The 23,842-nt window shown below is 40.2% G+C and overlaps 1 protein-coding gene across 3 annotated transcripts in view; it reads right to left on the reverse strand.

The window, feature by feature from the left end:
• Nucleotides 1-23,842, reverse strand: part of CFDP1 (craniofacial development protein 1) — a 118,844-nt gene that overhangs the window by 83,328 nt on the left and 11,674 nt on the right. For all 3 annotated transcript variants that reach the window (XM_042968390.1, XM_042968389.1, XM_042968388.1), the window contains exon 5: nucleotides 12,597-12,716. In XM_042968390.1, the coding sequence (XP_042824324.1) occupies nucleotides 12,597-12,716 (120 nt within the window). The remainder of the gene's footprint in view (nucleotides 1-12,596; nucleotides 12,717-23,842) is intronic.

Raw genomic sequence — 23,842 nt, forward strand, 5'->3', positions numbered from 1 at the left:
CAGTAAGAAGCTCAGAGGCGTACCAGTCTTATCAGGGAGTGTCCTGAGACAGAGTACCATAGGGAGAAAGGAGTGGTGTTTGATTTTCCATTGCCAACCAATTTCGTCAGCAACTGATAAAATGTAAGGAAAATAAAAGCCTTTATCACAAACTCTCCATACTATACCTAAAAAACACTAATCCTTTGTTTTCATTACAGTATTAACCAAAGTTCTACTCTTCTGAAGCTTAAAAAAAATAGAACTCCAATTTCATAAAGGCAGATACTTTATAATCTAACCCTTCATGCAGCTGGAATTCTGCCTGGCTCCTTCTTACACGATGCTGTCAAACACACAGCTGATCTAAGTTAGCCCAAAAGGAAAGCTGGCTTCACCACAACAAGACTGAGAAATTGAGGTCCAGACTGGCCCAACAAAAGTGAAATTGGAATGGCTTTTTGAAACGGTATAAAAACTTGGATTCAGTTCACCCACAGTGCAACACAGAAACATAATTGGAAAGCAGACATGATGCTTGTGGTTACTGCGCTAAAGGAAACTTTTCCCATCTTTTTTTGAAGCTCGCTACAGTAGACGAAAGGCCAAGATCAAGAGTGTTTTGCACATGGTATTCCTTGAATCTGATTCTCACTTCTGGTCCAAACAAGTCACTATCTAACTGTAGAGAAAACTCTCCTCCTTTGGCATCTCCCTCTCACAGCACACCATCTCACAAGCAACTGGGCTAAAAGATTCCAGTTTAAAGCAGAAGCAAAGGCAACACATGAGTTTTTCCTGCTCATTCACAAATTAGCAGCTACTGAAATTGTACATTTCAAATTCAAGGAGAGGCTAATAATCAAAAGGCTGTGACTTTTTATGGTCATATGCATCTAAAATTACTAGACCTGAAGATGAATGCTGGTTTGGAATCTTCCATTTTCACAATGATACAGAAATATTAACCTATTTTAGAAGTCTTAAGTTATTTCAGCTTAAATTTATCATAGGTTCCCTTGGGTAAAGGTTTTGGCAAGAATCCAAGGCTAAGCAAATGAATACAGTAAGTGCTGGACTTCAGATCAGATTGATTTTCAATCCCTGACCAAAATAATTAGAACACAGCTGCTTGGCCTCTCCCATAAGAAAAATTCCCTGATCCAAATTAAAATATTTACCTAATATAAAACTTTCTATGTAATCATAACCTTCCATGAAATGGCAGCAAGATGCCTGTATCAGAACCTGATCAGAAAATAAGAATCACCGATTGCTATGCTTAGGATAAGTAACATTCTTCACTGTCTTTAAAACATTTGGGAATAGTAACTTCCAACATTAAGGACCTAAGAAAGAAACCGCACAAAGCATTTTAATTGATCTATAATATAGATAATTATATATATCTATATTACAGATCTATGTATATCTTATGTATATATTATACATATCTATAATATAGATCAGTTCCTAAGCTGGCTCACAATTTCTCTCAGTGTTTATAAAATTCAGATTTTTACCTGAACTCCTAGATGACTGAGAATTAACTAACTTTGATGATTTGATATAGTATGGAGACTACCTATAGGTGATACTCAAATCTTAATTTATTCTTTCTGTAACATTTGGCAAATACACAGAAATATAGCAGTAGTTTAATTATTTTAAAGTTTATTCATTTATTTATTTTGAGGAGAGAGGGGGAGAGAGAGAGAGAGAGAGAGAGAGAGAGAGAGAGAGAGAGAGGAGAGAATGAGTGGGGGAGGGGCGGGAGGGGGTGGAGAGGATCCCAAGCATAACTCAGGACTTGAACTCACAAACTGTGAGATCATGACCTGAGCCAAAACCAAGAGTTGGACACTTAATCAAATGAGCCAGCCAGGCATCCTAGGATTACTTTAATTCTTGAAAAGTCTCTTTTTGGTAAAGGCTTTCAGAGGGGAAACACAAATCAAACTAGCACATAACGAAAATCTAGTTAATGTCATGACTGTGCAGAAGACCTTGATGAATACCAGTAATGGTGTGTAGAAATGGGCCCTCTCACGTAACACTGGAGAGACTTCAAATTGGTACTATTTGGCCACATCTATTAGGATTTAAGTTGCATATACATGATGACCCAGCAATCCCATTTCTAAGAATCTGTCCCCCAGAAATAACAGCATGAGAACATAAAAATGCATATGCAAGGATCACTACAGAATTATTCGTAACTGTGAAAGTTGGAAAACTAAATGTTCATCAATAAGGGAATGGTTACTCAAATTATAGAATATTTACATAATGTAATACAATGCAGGCACAAAAAATATATACATGTTCATACTGAACCTGAAACGATGCCCCAAACAGACAGTTAAGTAAAAATACAAGTTGCAGACTAACACAGAGTCCATTTTTGTTTTCATGTATATACAAGGACAATGTATTAGCACAGTGGAAGGATCTGTGTAAAACTGATAATCAGCAACTATACTGAACAACCTTGAACAACACGCATTTGAACCACACAGGTTCATTTATACGCAGTGTTTTTACAGTAAAGTACTATAAATGCATTTTTTCCCTTATGATTTTCTTAACACTTTCTTTTCTCTAGCTTATTTTATGGTAAGATATAGTATATAATTCATGTAGCATATAAAATACGTGTTAATTGACTATGTTACCGGTAAGGCTTCTGGTCAACAACAGGCTATTAGTGGTTAAGTTTTTGGGGAGTCAAAAGTTATACACAGATTTTTGACTGCTTAGAGAGATCAGCAACCCTAAATGCCACGTTGTTCAAAGGTAAACTGCATTAGCCTCTGGAGTTGGGAATGAAGGCAAGTGGCAAGGAAATTTCACTGTCTCCTTTCTGAAAAAACTTAAGTGATGGCACTACGGGTCATTTTTACTTTCTTATTTGTAATTAAACAAGCATACAATACAAGCTTTTGTATCTCAAGAAAGAAAATGAAAGAAGAAAAACCATTTTTCACTTTCTGAACACAACGGCAGAGCTGAAAACAAAACAAATATTAATTAAAGAAAATGCAGAAACTGTATAGTACCTAGAAATCTCATGCAAGAGACTAACCTAATTAGGCCAAGAAAAGCGTAAAGCACTCAATCTACCAAATCAAGGAAAGCTTCGTGTTCCTTGTATGCAGCCAAAGAAGAACCATTTCCGCTGGAGGGGGGGGGGGTGGTGGGGGGTGGTTCTGCCCTCTAGCGTACACTGAGAGAAGCTAAAGCAAATGAAACTATCAATGCGATACGTCAGCGTTTTATTAGTTAACCAAAATAGTTTCACTTCATTCCTAGAGCATCACAGTTTTCTCTTTGAATGAAGATGTCCACAACCTTGTTTCTAAATCAATTTCCAATGATCATACTTAATAAAACTCTGTGAACATAATAACTTCAGCTGTCTGTTCTTTCCTACACTCCCGGCAAAGCACCCAAAGCATTTTCCTGATAAAGGGTATAGGATATAGCAAAATAACGTTTTAAAAGTTTCTAACACGTATAGACATCTGACTTTTAAACTTAAAAGATTGCTGAAGCTTGTTGAAACTGTGACTCGACACTAAGAGCAAAAGGAAGAAGACCGCTCTGTGTAATAAAGTTCAAATCCCTAAGGATCTTCTAAGAACACTAGAATTTGTTCCACCCCGGGCAACCTTGAAAACCGGTAGGGGCACCTCTTAGGTTCATAGTATTTGCTGTAGGTATTCTGTTCAAACTGACACAGGTTACCCCATCCCAGTAACCACAAATGAAAAATGTTCTTGCTTCGAAAGCTTTTCTATGTCTGAGATTGCTTTAGATGCTCACATTGGCCGGCACTTCACTGTTTGACCCAAATGGTCAAATATTCTACCATTCTCCCCAACCAAAAAACAAAAAACAAAAACCGAAACCAAAAAACTACTACTAGTCTCTCCATTCATAATTACTCCGGTTCTGAGAATAGCCTGGAATAATCTCTTCAAATCAAGAATGTGAATGACATAATCCTTAATAAATTCAAAATATTCCAACTACTTACGGGAAAATCTTTCAATAATTAATTTCACTTCAATGCCAACTCATTTACTCTATACCTACAACACCTAGGGAGGTATATTGAAAAAGCAAGTTAAGAGTAAGTTAAAACTGAATGAAGTTGAGTATTTAGCATCCACTGAAGGACATGAAGGTAAAAGTCCAGTGTAGAGTAGTCTTGCCCCAGTATAAAACACATCATTCTGGAGCTGACAAGTAAGTTAACAGCAGGACCACCAACACTGCCAGAATCAATCATTTCTACTGTCACACTAGGTCCCTGAAATATCATCTGAAAAGCTATTTCCAGCTAGCCCTACCCTGGAACAAATGACGGCCAGAAGAAATGCTCTGAACTGAGATACCCTACCCGGCTCTCCTGGCAACGCCCTCACATCAGCTGCCTACGATGGAGGACTGAGCCCTCAGTACGAACCAATGACAGAAGCGGCAATAACCATTACCCCAGCTGACTGATCGCATCTTGTCCACAGCTTCATTGTCTGCTGACAGATTATCAATGTGCAAACATACCTCGAACTCGTTTTTAAAAACGTGCTGCCCCTGCAATCTCCTAAAATAGTAACGAGACTGAAATACAGTACAGGAAACCCAGATTAGCCATAGTTAATGGGGAAAGGGCCTACAGGGGAAAAGGGAGGAAAGAGTCATCCAATTTCCCTAAAAAAATTACAAAATTCAAAATAGCTTTAAAAGAGTCCCTCATCAGTTATAAAGCTGAAAAGATACTTCTTACCCCCCAAAAAGTCCAACCAGGTGTGTAAGAAAGAATGGTTGCATAACACAGTGGCTGAGAGCTCAGGCTCGGGTCTCAAATGGATCTGGACTGGGATCCTGGCTCCGCCATCCATTATCTACGAGATCTCCACAAGTTAACGGCACCTTCCTGGGCCTCAGTTCCCTGGTCTACGAAATGGGCACAGAGTTAGCACCCACCTCTTAAAGTATTTGTGTAGATTAAATAATACATATAAAACACTTACCACTGTGCCTTAAATTTGGTAATTTGTCAATAGGAGCTATTTATCCTTTTAAAAAAAGGTAAAGAACACTTAACATGCAGCATCAAAAGATAATACGTCTGATATTTAATCTAAAGAACTGGTCCCCAAAGGAAACTGACCTGGTCATTAAAGGGAAACGTGTCATCCCCGTTCCTGACTACGGGAACCCAGCAGGTGACATAAATAATGAAGCAGCTGAGTCGGCACCAGGAAAGGGTAAACCCCATCTATTCTGCTCTGGCTGACTGCTACTGTAAGAAAAGAGGGAAGGCAATGGCACGACTTCTCATTTCTCAAGAAAAGCCAGGAACCCAGATTTTTATGTCAACTCTCCTGATTTTTAAATAATGGCCGAATAAAAACATCTACGGACAGACTTGGTCCACGAACTGCCAGTTTGTGAATGCCTGCCCTGGAATGGAGTCTCAAACTAGAAACTGAAGAAAAGCCCAGTAGTTATATAACCAAGGGACTTCAGCTCCCTAAAACAGCGTGTCTCAAAGGGCACACTGTTGGCATTTTGGAAAAGAAAATTCTTCTCTGTACAAACTGTCCTAAGCACTGCAGATATTTAGTATTCCTGAACCCCACCCACTAAGTACCAGTGGTCTCCTCAAGTCTTGTGACAACTAAAATATCTCACCACACATTTCTGAACACCTCCTACTAGCAGCACCACAACCACTAAGAATAACAAAGTTAAATTCAAAAGTCAGTGGGAAGGTCAAGAACATCTATTTACAAACAGCAATAAAATAAGAACAGGGCCAGCCCTGAGTCTAAACTAAACTACAAATCCCAAATTATCATCAAACAGGAAATCTCACTAAGTAGAAAGCTTGGAGTTGGCTGTGGGAACAAATCAAAAGGCTTAAATCCCTCTCCCTACTTCTAGAATTAAGACAGAAGGAAACTGCCTCATTTTTTTTTCTAGTCATCGCTTTAGTAGTATTACTGAACTTCACAGTTTTCCACTGATCTTGTTTCTAACAGCCGGAGCTTACGTACAGAACAGTTCATGCTTCAAAGAAATTACCGTGGAAGAAATCTGGGCACCCACGGCACCCACCCTTCGGTAACATTCCTGGATTTTTCTCTTATTGCTCATTCTCCTATTCAAGAGCATGTCCAACCAACATGACCAAGCAATTCCACACCCAGATATATACCCAAGTGAAATAAAACCACATGTCCACACAAAAACCTGCACATGAATGTTCACAGACACGTTATTTTTAATAGCCAAAAAGTGGAAACAATTCTACGTCTATCAACTAACGAATGGATAAACAAAATGTGGTATATTCATACGATAGAGTGCTATTCGACCATAAAAAGGAACACAGCACAGAAACATGAATGAAACTTGAAAACATTATGCTAAGTCAAAGAAGCCAGACACAAAAGGGCAAATACTGTATGGCTCCAACTGTGTAAAATATCCAAACAGGCAACCTAGACACACAGCGGATGGAGTGGTGGCTGCCGAGGTGTGTGGGAGAGAAATGGGAAGGGAGAGGGACTGCTTTTCTTTCCTGGGGTGATGGAAATTATCGTGGCTGCATAGCCTCTCGAGGGCACAACTCTGTGACCATGCTAAAAACCAGTGACGTGTAGAATTTAAACAGATGAGTAAATAAAAACAGCTTATAAAAGCGGTTTTTAAAAAGAAAAAGGGGCACCTGGGTGGCTCAGTCGGTTGAGTGTTCGACTTCAGCTCAGGTCATCATCTCAAGCCTTGCGACTTCAAGGCCCCATCAGGCTCTGTGCGGACAGCCCAGAGCCTGGAGCCTGCTTCAGAATCCGTGTCTCCCTCTCTCTTTGCCCCTCCCCTGCTCATGCTCTGTGTTTCTCTCTCACTCTCTCTCTCTTTCTCAAATGTAAATAAACATTAAAAAATAAAAATAAATAAATAAGGCACATCCAATTTTAAATCATTAAATTGACTAATACTGTTTGTTCTCCTAAAGACTAAACAATATCACAGACCATGTCTGCTGGAATACCCACTTTGTTCTAAGTATCTTAATTATTATTATAATAATTACAAATAAGCCCTTACTCATAATATTTACTCTTTCGAAACAAGCTGATTTTCCTCTTCTTGGAGTGGCCATTCTCTAGGCATTATTAGTAACCTCACTGTGTACCTCTGTCCACCGGGAACATGGGCACGTGCCCCCTGATCAGACATTTCACAAGGGCATCAAACCAGGAGGTAAAGTCAGATTTGTGAGGTAGCTGGTCGTTTTTATTGTTGTTGATATAAACACCTCTGCAGTGAATAACTTGGAGGTCCTTTCTTCTCTGTTAGTGAAAACAAGTGAAATCAGATCTAGCTTTGAAATGCTCAACATGAAAGCAATTCCTTTAAAAGTAAAAGGGCTTAAACACAGATGAACATAAATCAGAGGTGTGATTGATCACTACAAGAGATTCGGATAAAAATTAAAAACATTTCCACCTAATATTGTGGTTATGCCTACTTTTGGTTACTTTAAGTGAAATGTTCAATGCTCTCTACCAGAAGACTATGTATTGAAAAATGTAAAAACTTAAAAGCCAACAAGGTCATGTTAATGTTAGCTCCGGTCCAAGAGGCTGGGAGAAGACGAGATCACCTGCTCAGGCAGGCAGAACAATGCATGGATTAAAGGCTCCTGGGGACCAACTGGTGAAACACACTGAACACGGACAAACCACAGGAACAGTCAGGAACAACTGTCTTCCCAGGTCTTTAGTCTGGGTCTTCTACCTTCAGCAGGACACTATGAGCAATTCTGACTCTTCTATCTCGGGGCAATCGTTGCTAAACTGGCACAATCCACGATGTCGAGGGAGACTTCAATAGTAAGGTCTTTTTTTTGTTTGTTTGTTTGTTTTCTCAATAGTCTCAATAGAACAAGAAGACAAAACTATATGGGAAAACAATGTTTTTCACTCTTATGTTTTATTGCTTCAGGCCATTCCCAATCTATAAGGAGGCAACTAAATAGTAAGCCCTTAATGAAATAAGGTGATACCTTGCAGCTAGGATTATAAACCTGTACAAGTCTGAGAGCCCGCTAGCAACCTACTGCTGGAAGAGGTGAGTAATAAATGTTAGGGTTGAAAGCAAGTAGTAAATGTGGGGGTGAAGGCTGACCCAGCCAAATACCCATGAAAGCTGGATTCAAAGGGTCATCGGTGCTGGAATGAGGGCTAGGGCAGGAGACTGGGGGGCTGGCAGGAGGAGCAGAGGGCAAGAAATGGATCAAGAGGTTAGAACAATAGAACTGTGGAAATTTAGACACGCTAAGCAGAGTACTGGGCTTTCTACAACCAACTGTAGAGAACGCTTCTTATCATCTGTGATTCCTGCCTCTAATTAAAATTGGGTGTTTGGTTTACTTCATTCCCAAAGCACAAACTTTGGCTTTTTATAGCCCAAGCAGTGTGCTATTTTAAACGTGTAGAGGAAATGCATTTTCAGTTACAAACATTTGCTCCTGTGAATCTGTTCTTACTTGCTAGCAAAGGATGTGAGACAGGATGTTTTACCCTCCTGCTCTGGTTTTCCTGTATTGCTTAAATCTGTTTAGAGAGAAGAAAAATAAACAAATAAAGTGTTTTTGTTGGACAAATCTATAAACTGAAGCAACTCCAAAAATGAAAATGAAAAACATCTGCAAAAAGTATTACAATAATTTTCTTTTAATCAACTGGATTATTCCTACAGATTCTTCTCCTGAAAAGACTTCCCACGCCAGGCACGCACGGCCGGCAGCAGATACTAATATCTGCAATGATAAAATGTGCCCACGTAGACCCTCCAGATCAGATGAATTCCTCTTGACCATCTTTTCCCAAGTACAATTACAACTGGAGAAGCTTTCTGAGATACATTTCAGGAAGATGATCACGCCAACCTTGAAGGCCACCTCCTGGATTTATTTAGAAATTCAAGGTGTACTACATCAGAATTAAATGTGTCCCCATTTTCACATACAACTCCAAACACGTTGTTTACCCAGGCAGACACATTCTTGTAATCTGTTACATTCCATTACAGCACTCAAAGAAACAGATTTTAATTAAATTTTACCTGACCCTTTCATAAGGGAGTCAGCAGTCTGTTCATCTAATGAAAAGCGTTTTACCTGTAGGCCCTTCCACATTCTGTCTGTACTTGTTCTCTGCCCCAGATGCTGTCATTTACGGACAGCCGGAGACAGACCCTCTTCTTCTTCAAACCTAGTCAGGTTCCTTTGAGCCCTCTCCTCAACGAGGCCTCAATCTCGGCTCCAATCCTTGTTGGGCTTGTATCTGAGCAATTTAGCCCAATTTTAGCAAAAATCCTGCTAGGCCAGCTTTAAGAGAATTCCCCACTCTTGGTATCTGATGAAGCTCTTCATTCCCCAGCCTTGATGTGTAAGCACTCGGCCTGCCTTCAGCAAGAATCCCGTTAGGTCGGCTTAGCGAGAATCTCCCTATCCCTGGTGTCTCTTAGTAATTCCATCCTCTGACACCCTCTCCACTGCCCTCATCCTGGCTCCCTGGCCATAAATTCCCAACTGTCTTTGCTGTACTGGCAGCTGAGCCCAATCTCTCTACGTTATTGTGGTAGTCTTGACACTTGCTGCAATAATCCCGAGTGAGTTTTCCTAACCATTTTAACAAGTATCAGAATGGAATGTCCTGGTAAGAGACAGGAGAGGAGGAGGAGCGAGAGATCTGGGTATTTATGTCCCTGGCTTCCCCCCTGGAGAATCCATTGCTCAAGTGAAGGTCTCAGCTCCCATCAGGAGGCCCTCCCTGCCTCCAGTATCAAAACTGTTCCCCCTTTTGCCCCCTTTAGGTCTAGGGGAGGTAATGGAGCCTCATTCTTACTAGCCCCAGGCTCACCATACTATTCCATCCCTGTGGTTTTTCATCACTTTGTGAGTTATTAAACTCTTCTCAAAGCACCCTACTTTGACAATGCCATCTGTTTCCTGCTGGGTCTCCCTGATACAGATACCATCTCAGCAATTTATCCTTGAGAGCTATTAGCTCTTTCTAAGAAAGGAAGGCATGGATATAGAATGCTGTGAGATTTCCATGAGTGACTTAGTGACTTAAACAAGATGACCCTGTTAAGCTCCCACTTTCTCCCTCCTCTAGTTATCTTCGTAATTATAGTAACAGAGTGTTTTCTGAAACACACACAGTTTCCAAGGAGAATCTCTAAGCATCAATAGGGGATTATTTAAAGAAATACCAAGCGATTAGAAGTAAAAATTGTGCTAGGTGAAATGAACTACACTAGGACGCCAAGGTACAAGAAACTTTGCATTTCTACCTGGTACTTGATCCACAGGTAACTTTTACAGTAACACTTAATAAATGCAAGAGACACCGTTTACTAATACCAGACATAAGCCTGGTAACCCAAGTAAAACCTGCAGAAGACTGTCTATGTAACTTGGAGTATCTGTCAATTCAGATTATAGAGTCTGAAATCAGTTCAGTGGCCCATGACATTTTAAATGACACTTATGATACACAATCATGTAAAACAGAAAATCAGAATTCACCATACGTCGTACAGGTAAGTATTTCACCAAACTTTATTTCACTTTCTTACACACCTATATTTACGAGCATAGTACAGAGTACTGTAAAATGTATTCCTTACTGTGAGTGGCAGTCAATAAAGTCTGAAAGCTACTGGTCTGAAGAGAATCCCTTTCAAACAATTCAACAATTATAAGGCTAAAAACATGCTGTTTCAGCCTAGAGCCTCACATTTTTTTAAATCTCAACCCGCACTAAAAACATCATTTGTCACTCAGCATAGTTGCATCAATAACCAAAATAAAAATTTTATGAAACAATACTTACCATGTAATACAGTATGATATTTTTTTTATCCCATTTTCTTTCTTTCTTTCTTTTTTTTTTTTTTTAAGTAGGCTCCTTGCTGGGTGTGGAGCCCAATGCGGGGCTTGAATTCATGACCCTGAGAGATCAAAACCTGAGCTGAGATCAAGAGTCAATTGCTTAAATGACTAAGCCACCCAGGAGCCCCAGTTTCTTTTGAACAATGATTGCAAACCATAGCTTGAAAGTTACTGGCCTAAAATATTAACAGGGCCAGTGTGGAGAACTCTGCTCACATCACTCTGTTCACGTCGTTTCCGCCGTGGTAGCAAGCTCTCAAATCCCTTTCCTTCTCAGGTTTCGGTGTAACTGCTACATGACTTGTGGTACCCACTCGCTCCAGTGGGAGAGAAACACAGGGAATAAGGAGCAGATAAAGAGGCCGGGGCGGATGCGGACACGGCCCGGCCACGTCCTCGTGCTCACCATCACGGCACACCTGGCGAGCAGGATCTTCCTCAAGCACCTGAGCTCACAGCGTGAGGGCGGCGGGCATGCAGAAGCAGCCCTGAGCCAGTGACAGGTGGAAGCCAGAGGGTAACTATTCCAGTCTCCTCGCCCTCTCTGAGCTGTTCACCACCATCCTGAGATGCCTAGCAAAACCAAGTGAGTACCAGCCACTACCGGCAGTAACCTGCTAGAACATACATCCCGGCCAGGCTGCATTCTCAGCCTTTCCCACCTCCTTCCAGAAGCCCTGGAGTCACCTCTCACATCAATGGCTCGTACTCAAACCTTTGTCTCAGGGTCTGCTTCTGGGTAAGCGCAACCTAGATGAGCACACACCCGGTTACACAGCACTGTCTGGGGCCAGGGCTGCAAAGATGAGAAAGGACAGTCCTAGAAAAGCCCATAGTCTGATAAGAAAACCGACAATTTTTGTTTTTTAATGTAAAAACCCAGACAAAACTTTACCGTTCGTAGCGACGAGATAGGTAGGTATATTTAGGGAGGGAAGGGTCGGAGAAGCCCCTGGAAGTGACCTGTTCCACCTCAAACCCTCCAGGACACAGGCCTTCCCACAGAAGTCAGCGGCTGGCCGATGGGCACTGGCCCCGGGCCGGGATCTGCATTCCCGTGCCTGTATGCTAGCGCCCTGCCTTCTCATACTGGCCGTGATGCTTTACATCTTACATACATGTTAAGAGGAAGGGAATTTTTATTTCCTCCAAAGGAAAACATTCAACTCTTCAGCTAAAAATAACTCAAGTAATATGGAAAATATGAAGAAAGAAAAATTATTAAGTTCCTGACAACGCGTTAACAGAATTATTTGTAAATCAGCTTTGACCTTCCTATGTTCCTTTGAGGTCCTTGGGGGATGGGACCGAGTACTCTAGCCCAATTTCCACTAGAAGTTCTAATAAACTGCTGATATTTTCATACAAAAATGATTTTTAAAAGTAAAGTCTACTACATGTTCAGCTCTGTGGTCAACACTGGAAATCAGCACTTTTTTCAGGCTGGAATCAAACGAGAAACCTAAGGCTAATTTTCCTTTGCATCTTCCATTTTGGCGACTATTTCAGGAAAGGCAAAGCGGCAGCAGAATTCCTGCTGTGGGGAAGCGAGTCCCACGAGCTAAAGGGGGTCCGTGTCCTGAAAGCCGCTTCACCAGCCGCCAGGCGCACCTGAGCCCGAGAGCAGGACACTCACCCGGACCCCGCAGGGAGCGGCGGCACAGCTGCGGGGCCAGCCGCCTGTGGCTTTTCTTTCTCGTTTTGCTTGAAGAAAGATTTGGCTTCTTTAGATGTAGCATCCACTTCCTTAGTCACCCTGCAAGGAAGCAGATGTCAAGTTTACAAGAAGAATAAAAAGAGAGAAACAAAATCTAAGGGGATTAAATGACACTAAGAAAGGAAAACACCCACTGAGCTTACGATGAGCTCTGGCTACTGAGTGAGGCTTCTGATTCAAGTCCACTACAACAGTTCTAAAGAAAGGCATTTTCCCCTTACTAAGTGAACAACAACGAATGTACCTCATGTCCCTAAAATCCCCTCCATTACTTCTGCCAGAAGGCCACACGCTCCCGCAGTCACTGCTGACTCACAGCCCCTGTGGCTACCGACGTGATGGCTGAGAAGGCTCTGCCACTCACCTCACGTGGAGATGAGGACTCATATTTAAAGGTCTAGTAAAAGTTGGAATAGGGAGATGGAATATTCGGGAGGAAAACACTACATTATTTCAAGAAGAGCAACAGTATAAACAATTGGAAATACTCCACAGAATGCTCCTATTTTACAGCTAAAATAACTGAAAGATGAAACAAAATACCTTAAAACTGGCTAGATCAACACCCATTTGGGAGTGGAAAAAAGCTACAGGATTGAGAAATCCTGTCCAATGTCAAACCTGGAAAAATGATCCTCAACAAAACTGAGTCCTAAAAGGATCAAATAGGGTTATTTACACTGTCTGAAATCTCCGCTAAAGAGAGAAGTGTCTAATGCCTGCTCAGTCTTGCCAAGTCAATAAAAACATCTGAGGAATTTTGTTTAAATTCCAATCTATCTGTAGGAGGGCCCAAGATTAAGGTCATCGTACTCTAAATGTTCAACCAGGTCCTCCAGTAAACTGGCCAAGAATAATGGCAGGTGAATCCAATAAAGTCCATCTTTGCAGGAATGTAAGGCTGTCTCTTCTCTCCTTCCATCCAGGCTTCTTGGGAGCAGAAGCAAGGTTTCTTATTGAGAGCCATCTCATTCCTGCATTCAGTGCTGTGTCACCTACTCAAGCGGCACAGAGTAAGAGTTGGAGAGTTTTGTATTGAGAATCTTCACCGGGAAAGACTGGCAAGTTAATCTTGAGGGGTGACTTAAAGCAACACTACCTTCTGTTACTCGCCTGCCCACATTCTTGCGATGGCTCAGTATTACTCAGAGGATCAAATATAAATTGCCAAACCTCCCATTCAAGACCCTCCAAAATCTGGTCCTACCTTACTCTTTATCAGGCTTAATGGGTGTATCTCTCTACTCTCCCAATGAACTTCTCAGTAATGAGAGTCAAGAGTCAAAAACAGGACAGAGAATTTATACCACAGATTAGATCATCATTCAGCAAATATACACTCCTTTCCTGTTAAGCAAGAAGAAACTTGTCTAACCCCCCGATGTTGAGCTTGGGCACACGCTTCAATGGTCAATGAGATGTGTGACAGGAAAAGGTTTAACGTGTCTGTGCTCTTTCACTTGCCCCTTCAGTTCCCTGCGTTTGGCCCCATAAGAAGAATACGCCTCAAGCTGGTCCAAGATGGCTGAAAGACACACACTGCAGATCTGAATCCAACAAGCAACTTAGAGCCAAATCCAGATCAGCTGAACCCCAGATACTCAGAAACACACAGGCAACGAACAAACGCTTGTTGTATACCAGAGTTTTGGGGATGGTTTGTCACACAGCGTTTCTGTTGCAATGGCTGACACATTTACATTTCATGAGCAAGAAACAGGAAATCTAAGGAGTTAAGTCACTTTTCCAAGACTGTCCAGAGATTAAGCAGCCATGCTAGAGAAAACTCCATAGTAGACTCTGTTTCTCAAAGATGGCTGCCACAACCCATTCTACATGCTCTTCCAAAACCCGACATCACCTCAATGAGAAGGGAGGTATAGGGCACCCCCTCCTTTTAATCAGGTGGGCCTTTGTGCTGCCAATCGACAGAGTTCGGTGGAGGTGGCACTACATGACTCCTGAGGCTAGCTGAGAAGATGACACAGCTCTTACCTGGCGCTCTCTCTTGAGAATGCAACCTCTAAACCTCAAGTTACCATGCAAGATGCCTGGCTCCTCTGGTCCACCACGCTACGCAGAACATACAGGAAGACCACACAGAAAGGGATGCCTGAAGAGCCTGCTCTGGTCCAGGCCTAAGACATGAGAACAAGGAAACTTTCGAGGTGGCTTCATATCCAGCCACTAACCACAACTGCTTGACACCCTGCGCAAGAGCTGCCTGAGCCCAGCTATCCTCCAGAACTATGAGAAATTACAATAAAACAATTGTTTTATGCCACTAAAGTCTGAAGTAATTCTTTACACTGCTATACAGGCAACCAAAACAAACCCACACCCAAACCTAAACCTTAACGCAGAATCCCAGGGTACTGGACTAAAGAGTTGCTTTGCATCTCCTTGCCCTGGGTAGAATCTGGGGGCAGACCTGAGATGGCTCATTAAGAACAAGTGGATACTCAGCACGCTGGGTGGCTCAGTCGGTAAAGCGTCTGACTTCCACTCAGGTCATGATCTCACGGCTCGTGGGTTCGAGCCCCATAGTGGGCTCTGTGCTGACAGCTCAGAGCCTGGAGCCTGCTTCGGATTCTGTGTCTCCCTCTCTCTCTGCCCTCCCCCCACTCATCTTCTCTCCCTCTCTCAAAAATAAACAAACATGAAAAAAATTTTTTTTTAAGGAACAAGCAGATACTTGCACTTAGAAATGATGGTCTGAACACACACTTGATTCTCCACTCCCTACTACACAGTGGTAAATAAATTTACAAAGGGCAAAATTACACAAGGATACGATGAAAAGATGCAACAGAAAAAAGATGCCACTCAAATTTTCTAAAGGTAGAAAGTAAAGAAACAAGTAGAAATTGGCTTTGGTTTTTGTTTTCTCTGACCTAAGCCTATAGCCATATGGAACGGCGAACAAGCAAGCTGATTTGTACTACGCTATTCCAGAATGGCTCAGTGAATTGAAATACCAGGAACCTTTGAAGGGAGAAGGAGAGGAGCAGGGCTAACGTGAGTTGCAAGTCTGTATCAGGAGCAACTAGATCCCAGACCCCCTTCTTGAACCTCATACCATACGGTGTCCCCCATCCAACCTGGCAAAACCCCATTACTCGTTGGAGAAATGAAAACCACAGAATTTCCAAACTCATTGCGCAGGGCTGAAGTCTCATTGTGAAAACAGGGTACTTAAATGAAAATCTATTTATTCACTCTTCCCTTACCACAGCAACCTCGAAAGCTATGTGCTCCACACGGCTGAGTTAGTTACAGGATGGAGGGCTGCCCACGTGGACTGGACTTGGCACCAGTAAAAAATACGTATATAGAGCTGACCCTCGAACAACGTGGGATTAGGATCACCGACCCCCCACACACCTGAAAATATGCGTATAACCTCTTACTTCCCCAAACTTAACTACTAATAGCCTACTGTTGGTAGGAGGCCTTACTGATAACATAAACGATTTCACACATTTTGTGTATGTATTACACCATTTTCTTATAATAAAGTAAGTTAAAGAGAAAAAAATATTACAAAAATCACACAAGAAAAAATACACACTGAAGCGGACCCACACTTCAAACCTGTGCTGTTCAAGGGTCAACTGTACTGTGTTAAGCTGCTGAGTTTCTGGGTTTGTTTCCACAGCATAACCTAGCATAGCTTCATGATTATTATCAACTGAATAGGAATTTCAGAAAAAGAGAAAATACGTGAGAGGTTGTCAACAAAAAAGAAACTTTACTACTGACTTCCCACAGCATAGCTGACATCGCAAATTTTAAGATCCACATCAAGGCACATCACTGTAAGATCTTAGAATGTGCACAATAACAGATGAAGATCAAGCGGTCCAAGCTATAAGGAAAGTAAAAGAAGCCTTTATGCAAAGCATGTTTTGTTTTGTTCACTTGTTTTACCACAGCAACAACAAAGCTCTTGCCGCGGCCGCCTAAAGCAATTTGGTCAACAGTTTCTGAAAAGCAACCTAGACCCTAGATCCAGGCGCTGTGTTAGATATGGAACGTATAAATAAAAATATATGCATAGTCTCTGCCCTTTAGGGGCTCACAGTCCATCAGGACAGCCAACCATGAAATAAATCATGACAACACAGGATATATAGTAAGTTCCACAAAGAAACCATGAAAAAAGCATAGCCTATGGGAGTATCTCTGTTAGTTTCTTAATGCCAAGGTCCTTTCCACAGTCACAAAGAAATGACATCTATAAACTGTTATGTTTCTCTCAGGGACTTTAGGAATCAACAAGAAAAAACATAAGCAGACTTTTACTCTTCATTGACAGTTATGTCTGGAAGAAATCCATTTTTTAAAAAATTCTTTTCAATGTTTATTTTTCAAAGAGAGAGACAGAGCACGAATGGGAGAGAGGCAGAGAGAGGGAGACACAAGATCTGAAGCAGGCTCCAGACTCCTAGATGTCAGCACAGAGCCTGACGCGGGGCTCGAACTCATGAATGGCGAGATCATGACCTGAGCCGAAGTCAGATGCTTAACTCACTGAGCCACCCAGGTGCCCCTGGAAGAAATCCATTTTTAATAATCAGTAAGAACTTCAGCTCTCAAAATACCTTCTTCAAGGAAGAGAACAGTTAGGGGTGCCTGGGTGGCTCAGCCAGTTAAGCATCCAATTCTGGGTCTCTGCTCAGGTCATGATCTCACAGAGGCCAAGCCCCTAATAGGCTCTACATTGACAGCCAGGGAGCCTGCTTGGGATTCTCTCTTTCTCTGCCCCTCAACAGCTCGCATACACAAACTGTCTTAAAACAAATACAGAGGGGCACTTGGGTGGCTCAGTTAGTTAAGTGCCTGACTTCATCTCAGGTCATGATCTCATGGTTGGTGAGTTCAAGCCCTGTGTCGGGCTCTGTGCTAACAGCTCAGAGCCTGGAGCCTGCTTCAAATTCTGGGTCTCTCTCTCTCTCTCTCTGCCCCTCCCCCACTCATGCTGTCTCTGTGTCTCAAAAATAAACATTAAAAAAAATTAAATAAACTTAAAAAAAAAAAAAAAAAAGGACAACAGTTAAATTATAGACCACTTCAAATATACAAGAGGGAACCCTGACAGGAAACACCCACTATTAGCAATAGTCAGTTCAAGCGTTATCAGCAGAAATGTCATTTTAACTTCATTTCACTTCCTCAGAACTTCCTAAAAAGTCTTTATTTAGGCAGAAACTTTCCATGACTGGCCTTTTCCAAAAGGTGAATCATTTGGGAAAGTCTGAGCTAACTGGCTCAGCTGGTTATGTGATACAGAAGAATAAAAACTACTATTTTCCTGGGGTGCCTGGGTGGCTGAGTCAGTTAAATGTCCGACTTCCGCTCAGGTCATGATCTCGAGACTCGTTGAGTTCGAGCCCCACATCAAGCTCTGTGCTACAGCTCAGAGCCTGAAGCATGCTTCAGAATGAATCAATCAATCTCTCTCTCTCTCTCTCTCACTCTCTCTCACTCTGCCTCCCCCACTGGTGCTTTGCCTCTCTCTCAAAAATAAATAAACATTCAAAAACAAACAAACAATTTTTCCTCATTCCTAAAGGATTACAAGCTACACATTTTTCAAGGGCAAAGAAAACAAAACAAAAAGATGAAAATCCACAGCTTAATCATTAAAACATAATTAAACATAAAAAACTAACTTTGTGCTAACACTACCTTATGCTTATACTTACAAATTCTTACAGTCATCACTAGCTCTTTCTCACATTTCTTAGATGCAGTAATGCTCTTAACTTGATACAAAGGGAAAAAGAAAAAGCAGAATAATGACATCAAGGGATTAAAAGATATGCTCAAATCCATATGTCAAGTTTGCATTTGGCTGTCAATTGTAATTCAGGCCTCCCAAATTCCTATGTGAGGACTTCTTACAATACCTAAATTTTAAGTATAAATAATCTAAGTTAAAAAAAATCCTGCCAAATGCCAATTATTAACAGGGTTTTATTTTCTTTAGGAGGAAGGAGTTATAGAGAACGTTTGCTTGTCCCATTACGTATCTCTGCAATATACGTTTAAAAAATGTACATTACTTCTGAATATGAAATGTATACATGAGAATGTATACATTTGTAGGGGGGAAAAAAGGCGCTTCCCTGAGCAATTTCTTTTTTTTTAAAAGACATCATGCTGCCCTCTTCTGACAAATGATAGAAATAGCAGATTCCCAAATACCTATCCAGTACTTAAAATTCCCATCCCTTTGCTTTACAAAATGAAATAGGAAATTTGTGTCATTAATATAAATACTAATACATTCACAAAATTTATTTGTTCAGAAAATTTAATGATTTCTCATAACAACAGTTATTTACCAGCTTTTCTTACTCCCTGTGTAGGGCTGATCATAAAGCTGTAAATCTTTCCTGGCTACCCTATATGACACATGGGAAATAATACAAGCCAAGAAAGAGTTCTAAAACTTTTTATATATTCCTATTGGTGTATCAAACACTTTCTGCATTATTTTGTACGATTTCCAAACCATTAAAGGCTTACTGTCAGTGTTCTGCTACCCTCTACTGGAGAACTCTATATATAGTTTCCAGTGTGATTTCCGGCAGCAAAATAACATTACTAATTCACATCATCAAGAATTATCTAATGGATCCCAAAATGATTGATTATCAGGGAAATGAGTGTCTTTACAATGGAGAATTCTGACAGATATTGCCTAAGTGGTCTAACTTACTGTTATCGATGTACTAGGAAGAAAAACATCACCTAGCATTTTTGTCTAGGTGACGAATCTGAAGCCTATCATGAGTAAACTATGCAAAATTCCCAACTAAGGACCATCCTGCAAAACAGATGGACTCTTAAAAACATACAATTGCTGGGGCGCCTGGGTAGCTCAGTCAGTTAAGCGTCTGGCATCCACTCAGGTCATGATCTCACAGTTCGTGAGTTTGAGCTCCGCGTCGGGCTCTGTGCTGACAGCTCAGAGCATGGAGCCTGCCTTAGATTCTGTGTTCCCCTCTCTCTCTGCCCTCCCCGGCTTGTGCTCTGTTTGTCACTCACAAAAATAAACAAACATTAAAAAACAAAAACAAAAAACATACAATCGACCCTTGAAAAACCAGCAGTTAAGGGTGCTGCTACCTGCCCACCATGTAGTCCAAAATCCACGTGTAACTTTTGACTGCCCCCAACTTAACCATTAAAAGGCTACTGTTAACTAGATACCTCACTGATAACATAAACAATTAACACACACTTTGTATATGTATTACATACTGTATTCTTACAATAAACTAAGCTAGAGAAAAGAAAATGTTACTAAGAAAATCATAAGGAAAATACATTTATGGTACTGTGCTGTATTTAGTGGGAAAAAAAATCTACTTACAAATAGACCCATGTAGTTCAAACCTGTGTTGTCCAAGGGTCAACTCTATATACCAGTGTCACGAAATACTTAAATGAAAGGTTTAAAAAAGGGGCTTAACAAGAAAAGACTAAAAAGACTAAATGCAGAGTGTAATCTTGGATTAGATATTGGACTTGAACAAGAAATACAGCTATAAAAGAATTTATCATTGGAAAAACTGGTAAAAAACTTGAGTAGTATTGCATATAGTGCTACTTAAAATGTGGGCTACAAAACTACTTGTTATTGGTCCAATACAAGATGGGTACAGAAAACGTAAGTATTTGAAAATTTGTTTAGCAATCTGACAATGTCACAATATTCAAGACATGACTAGTGGACTCAATGAATACAAAACAATTTGGATACTGTCAAACTCGCAAGGTGGTCACATGTGACATCAGTGTATTAGTCACGCACAGTGCAACACTATAATGCATGGGATAGTTTAGGGTTATTTTATCAAAACCCCAAAATGTGACAAAACATAAGCATTTATTTTTATAAATTATTTTTACAATCATTCTAATTGTTAACCGAGTGTGACTTTTTAAATTTATAGTTTAAAATTAAATTAAGACGGGGCCCCTGGATGGCTCAGTGAGTTAAGCGTCCAACTTCGGCTCAGGTCTTGATCTCACAGCTCGTGGGTTCGAGGCCCGCTTCGGGCTCTGTGCTGACAGCTCAGACCCTGGAGTCTGCTTCAGATTTTTTTGTCTCCCTCTCTCTCTGCCCCTCCCCCCACTCAGGCTTTCTCTTTCTCTGTCTCTGAAAAATGAATAAACCTTAAAAAAAATTTTTTTAAATAATTAAATTAAGAAAGTAAAATCAGTATTATTTTCTTAATCCTAATGTACTGATGGCAAAACAAGCCTCCCTGGGTATTTCTCTAAAGAAAACAAAGCTTTTCTGAATGCAGCAGTAGTAAACCACGTGATGATGGAAGCAATTCCAAAGAAACAAGGCCAATCGAAGGTCAAACTGCTTTTACTTTATGAGCACTCATACACGGAGTTTGGTTTTTGATCATGTAGTGCTAAAACCATAGTGAGTTCTTTGCAGATGTTTTGGCTAATGAGGCAACGAATTCATCCAATCTTCATTGGTATTGATATACAAATCATAAATCCAAAACCAAAAGAATTCTTTGAAAGAAAGAGTACTGATCTAAAAAGCCAATAGAAACAGGTGCCAAATTCCATACATTAACGTTACTTAGTGTATTGTAGTACTCCGAGAAAGAAGCGCTTTTGGTTAACTAAAGAAGAATAAGCTCCCGCCAAGACATCAGTCAGACTTTATGGAAGATGTCTGCTTGGAAAGCTTGGTGAATCTGTGATAAAGAAGCTGATTCAAGTACAACTTTCCAGTAACACCACAGCTTGAAGGCTTCAAGATCTAGCTTACGATAGTGAGAATGATAATAAAGTTAGCAAAAGGTTTTTCAATGCATTTGAAGAATGCCAGGTTATTATTAACATGAAAATTATGATACATGTGTGATTTAAACATGAGGGTGATGCAAAGGATTCTTTTATCAGTTTCTGGTTGACAAACATTAACTGACACCAATCTGTATAATAAAACTAAGATTGCACTGTTAACAAGTGTGATTTGGAATTTAAGTGTATTGAAGAGTATGTTCTAATGGCACAGCTGCAAGACAGGAGAACAGATTAGATTAAGGAGCTTGTGCTAGAACATAAAATTAACACACTGCTTCCTTCGCTGAGAAAAATCCTGCCACCACAACAAACAACTCCACTGTTCTTAGTACAGCAGTAAAAATTGTAAATTATGTAAGGCTAATGCACTACATTTTTTTCAATGCCTGTCTTTATATGTGTTAAGCTGAAAGCTGACCGGAAATGTGCATATGTTATATCGCGTGCTGAGGTACAATGGTTATGAAAGAGAAAAATGCTGTTGACAAGATGAGCTTCAGAATAAACTTAGTGTCTTTAAAAGAAAAACACCAGTTGGTCTCCAATTTTAAAGATCTCAACCAGACAGTATAACTTGGCTTATTAACTTGGCTTGACCTTTTGTATTTTTAATAATCTTAGTACTTCCATGTAAGGAAATGATTCAACATGATTTCAGTAGCAAATAAATTATAAATAAAAACGAAAGCCAGAAGCCTGGAAGAACAGAGTTTCTACAGATTAACATGTCTCACTGAAAGTTCTGAATTCCATTTTCTGTCAAAAGAATAGCCAGACACAGGGAATTCATGCATGCAGAAATCCTGTTTTCCACTGAAATATACCTTAAATTTAATTATAACCTGACAGGACAAATTGTTGGAATCGGCTACTGATGAAGCACTAAAGATAAACTTTGAAAATACAGTATCACTGACTTCATTCTGTATAAAAGTAAAAATAAAAATCTTGAACTTAACTGAAACAGTTTTAAAATCTGTATTTCCATCCTCACGAGAATATCTGTGAGATGGGTTTATGATGAGGATTATTAAGAAAAAGAAAGAAAGACAGGGCGCCTGGGTGGCTCAGTGGGTTAAGCGTCCAACTTTGGCTCAGGCCATGATCTCACAGTATGTGGGTTCGAAACTTGCGTCGGGCTCTATGCTGACAGCTCAGAGCCTAGAGTCTGCTTTGGATTCTGTGTCTCCCTCTCTCTCTGCTCCTACCCCACTCACGCTGTCTCTCTCTCTCTCAAAAATAAACATAAAAAAAAAAAAACCCACAGAATTTACATATCGATTATCCTCCAGTAGTGCGATCATATATCCATCATAGACACAATAAATTAACAAAGAAATGAGCTATTTTGTCACATTAAAAACTAAAAATTAATATACACAAGTATGTATTCAAGGTGTGCATCTAGATGTTAAGTATTGAGAATTGATACTTTAATCCTGGGTTTTTGTTTTGTTTTTATTATAGAATAATGTAAACGTATAAACAGAACAGTGATTCCCTGTACTAATTATTTATACTCCCACCTTCAATAAACAGCATGCAGAACTATATAAATCTCTTCCTATTCCTATTTGATGTTCATTTAGACTATATTTATTGAAATGTATATTTGTATCTGTTGAATCTCATTGTTAAAAATTTGGGCTTGTATTTTCTATATCTTTTAAATTTATTTTTCTAGCAATTCCTTTTTATTGTGTTTTATAAGAGTATTGGTCTGCAGCAAGTTGAAAATTGTAATCAGCATCCTTCACCACAGATTTAGATAATAATGTGCATTAATGTGAAATTTAGTGGATGTAACAGTTATGTTATACCATGGAGAAGAATGCCCGTGTTCTTAGGAAACTGTGCAGACATATTTAAGAGTGAAGCATCATGACTACAAGCAATTCTCAAATGGTTCAGCCAAAACAAAAAGACAATAATACAGATCTAGATGATGGAGACAGAGGCCACACATTAACAAGTGGTGAATGTGTATAATAGGTATACGGGTACTCATTGTAATACTAATTCTTGTAGCATAATGCTGTGTGAAATCTTTCAGAAGAAGTTGGGGAAAAATATTTTTAAAAAAATAAAAAGTTCTGCTCCACACAATTTATAAAACTAATAATGCCAAATTCTTTTTTCCAATATGAATTTTGGGGAGAAAATGGGAGAAATGACTCTTGCGAGAAATGACTCAGCCAAAGTCACAAGGCATGGCAATAAGTGGAACCAAATACTTAATTCTTTTTTTTTTTTTCTCTCAGACACTTCACAATACCCACAACTACATCATGTTCCCTGATAATTCATGGAACCAC

Source organism: Panthera tigris, chromosome E2 (assembly GCF_018350195.1).
Source record: "Panthera tigris isolate Pti1 chromosome E2, P.tigris_Pti1_mat1.1, whole genome shotgun sequence".
Taxonomy (NCBI): domain Eukaryota; kingdom Metazoa; phylum Chordata; class Mammalia; order Carnivora; family Felidae; genus Panthera; species Panthera tigris.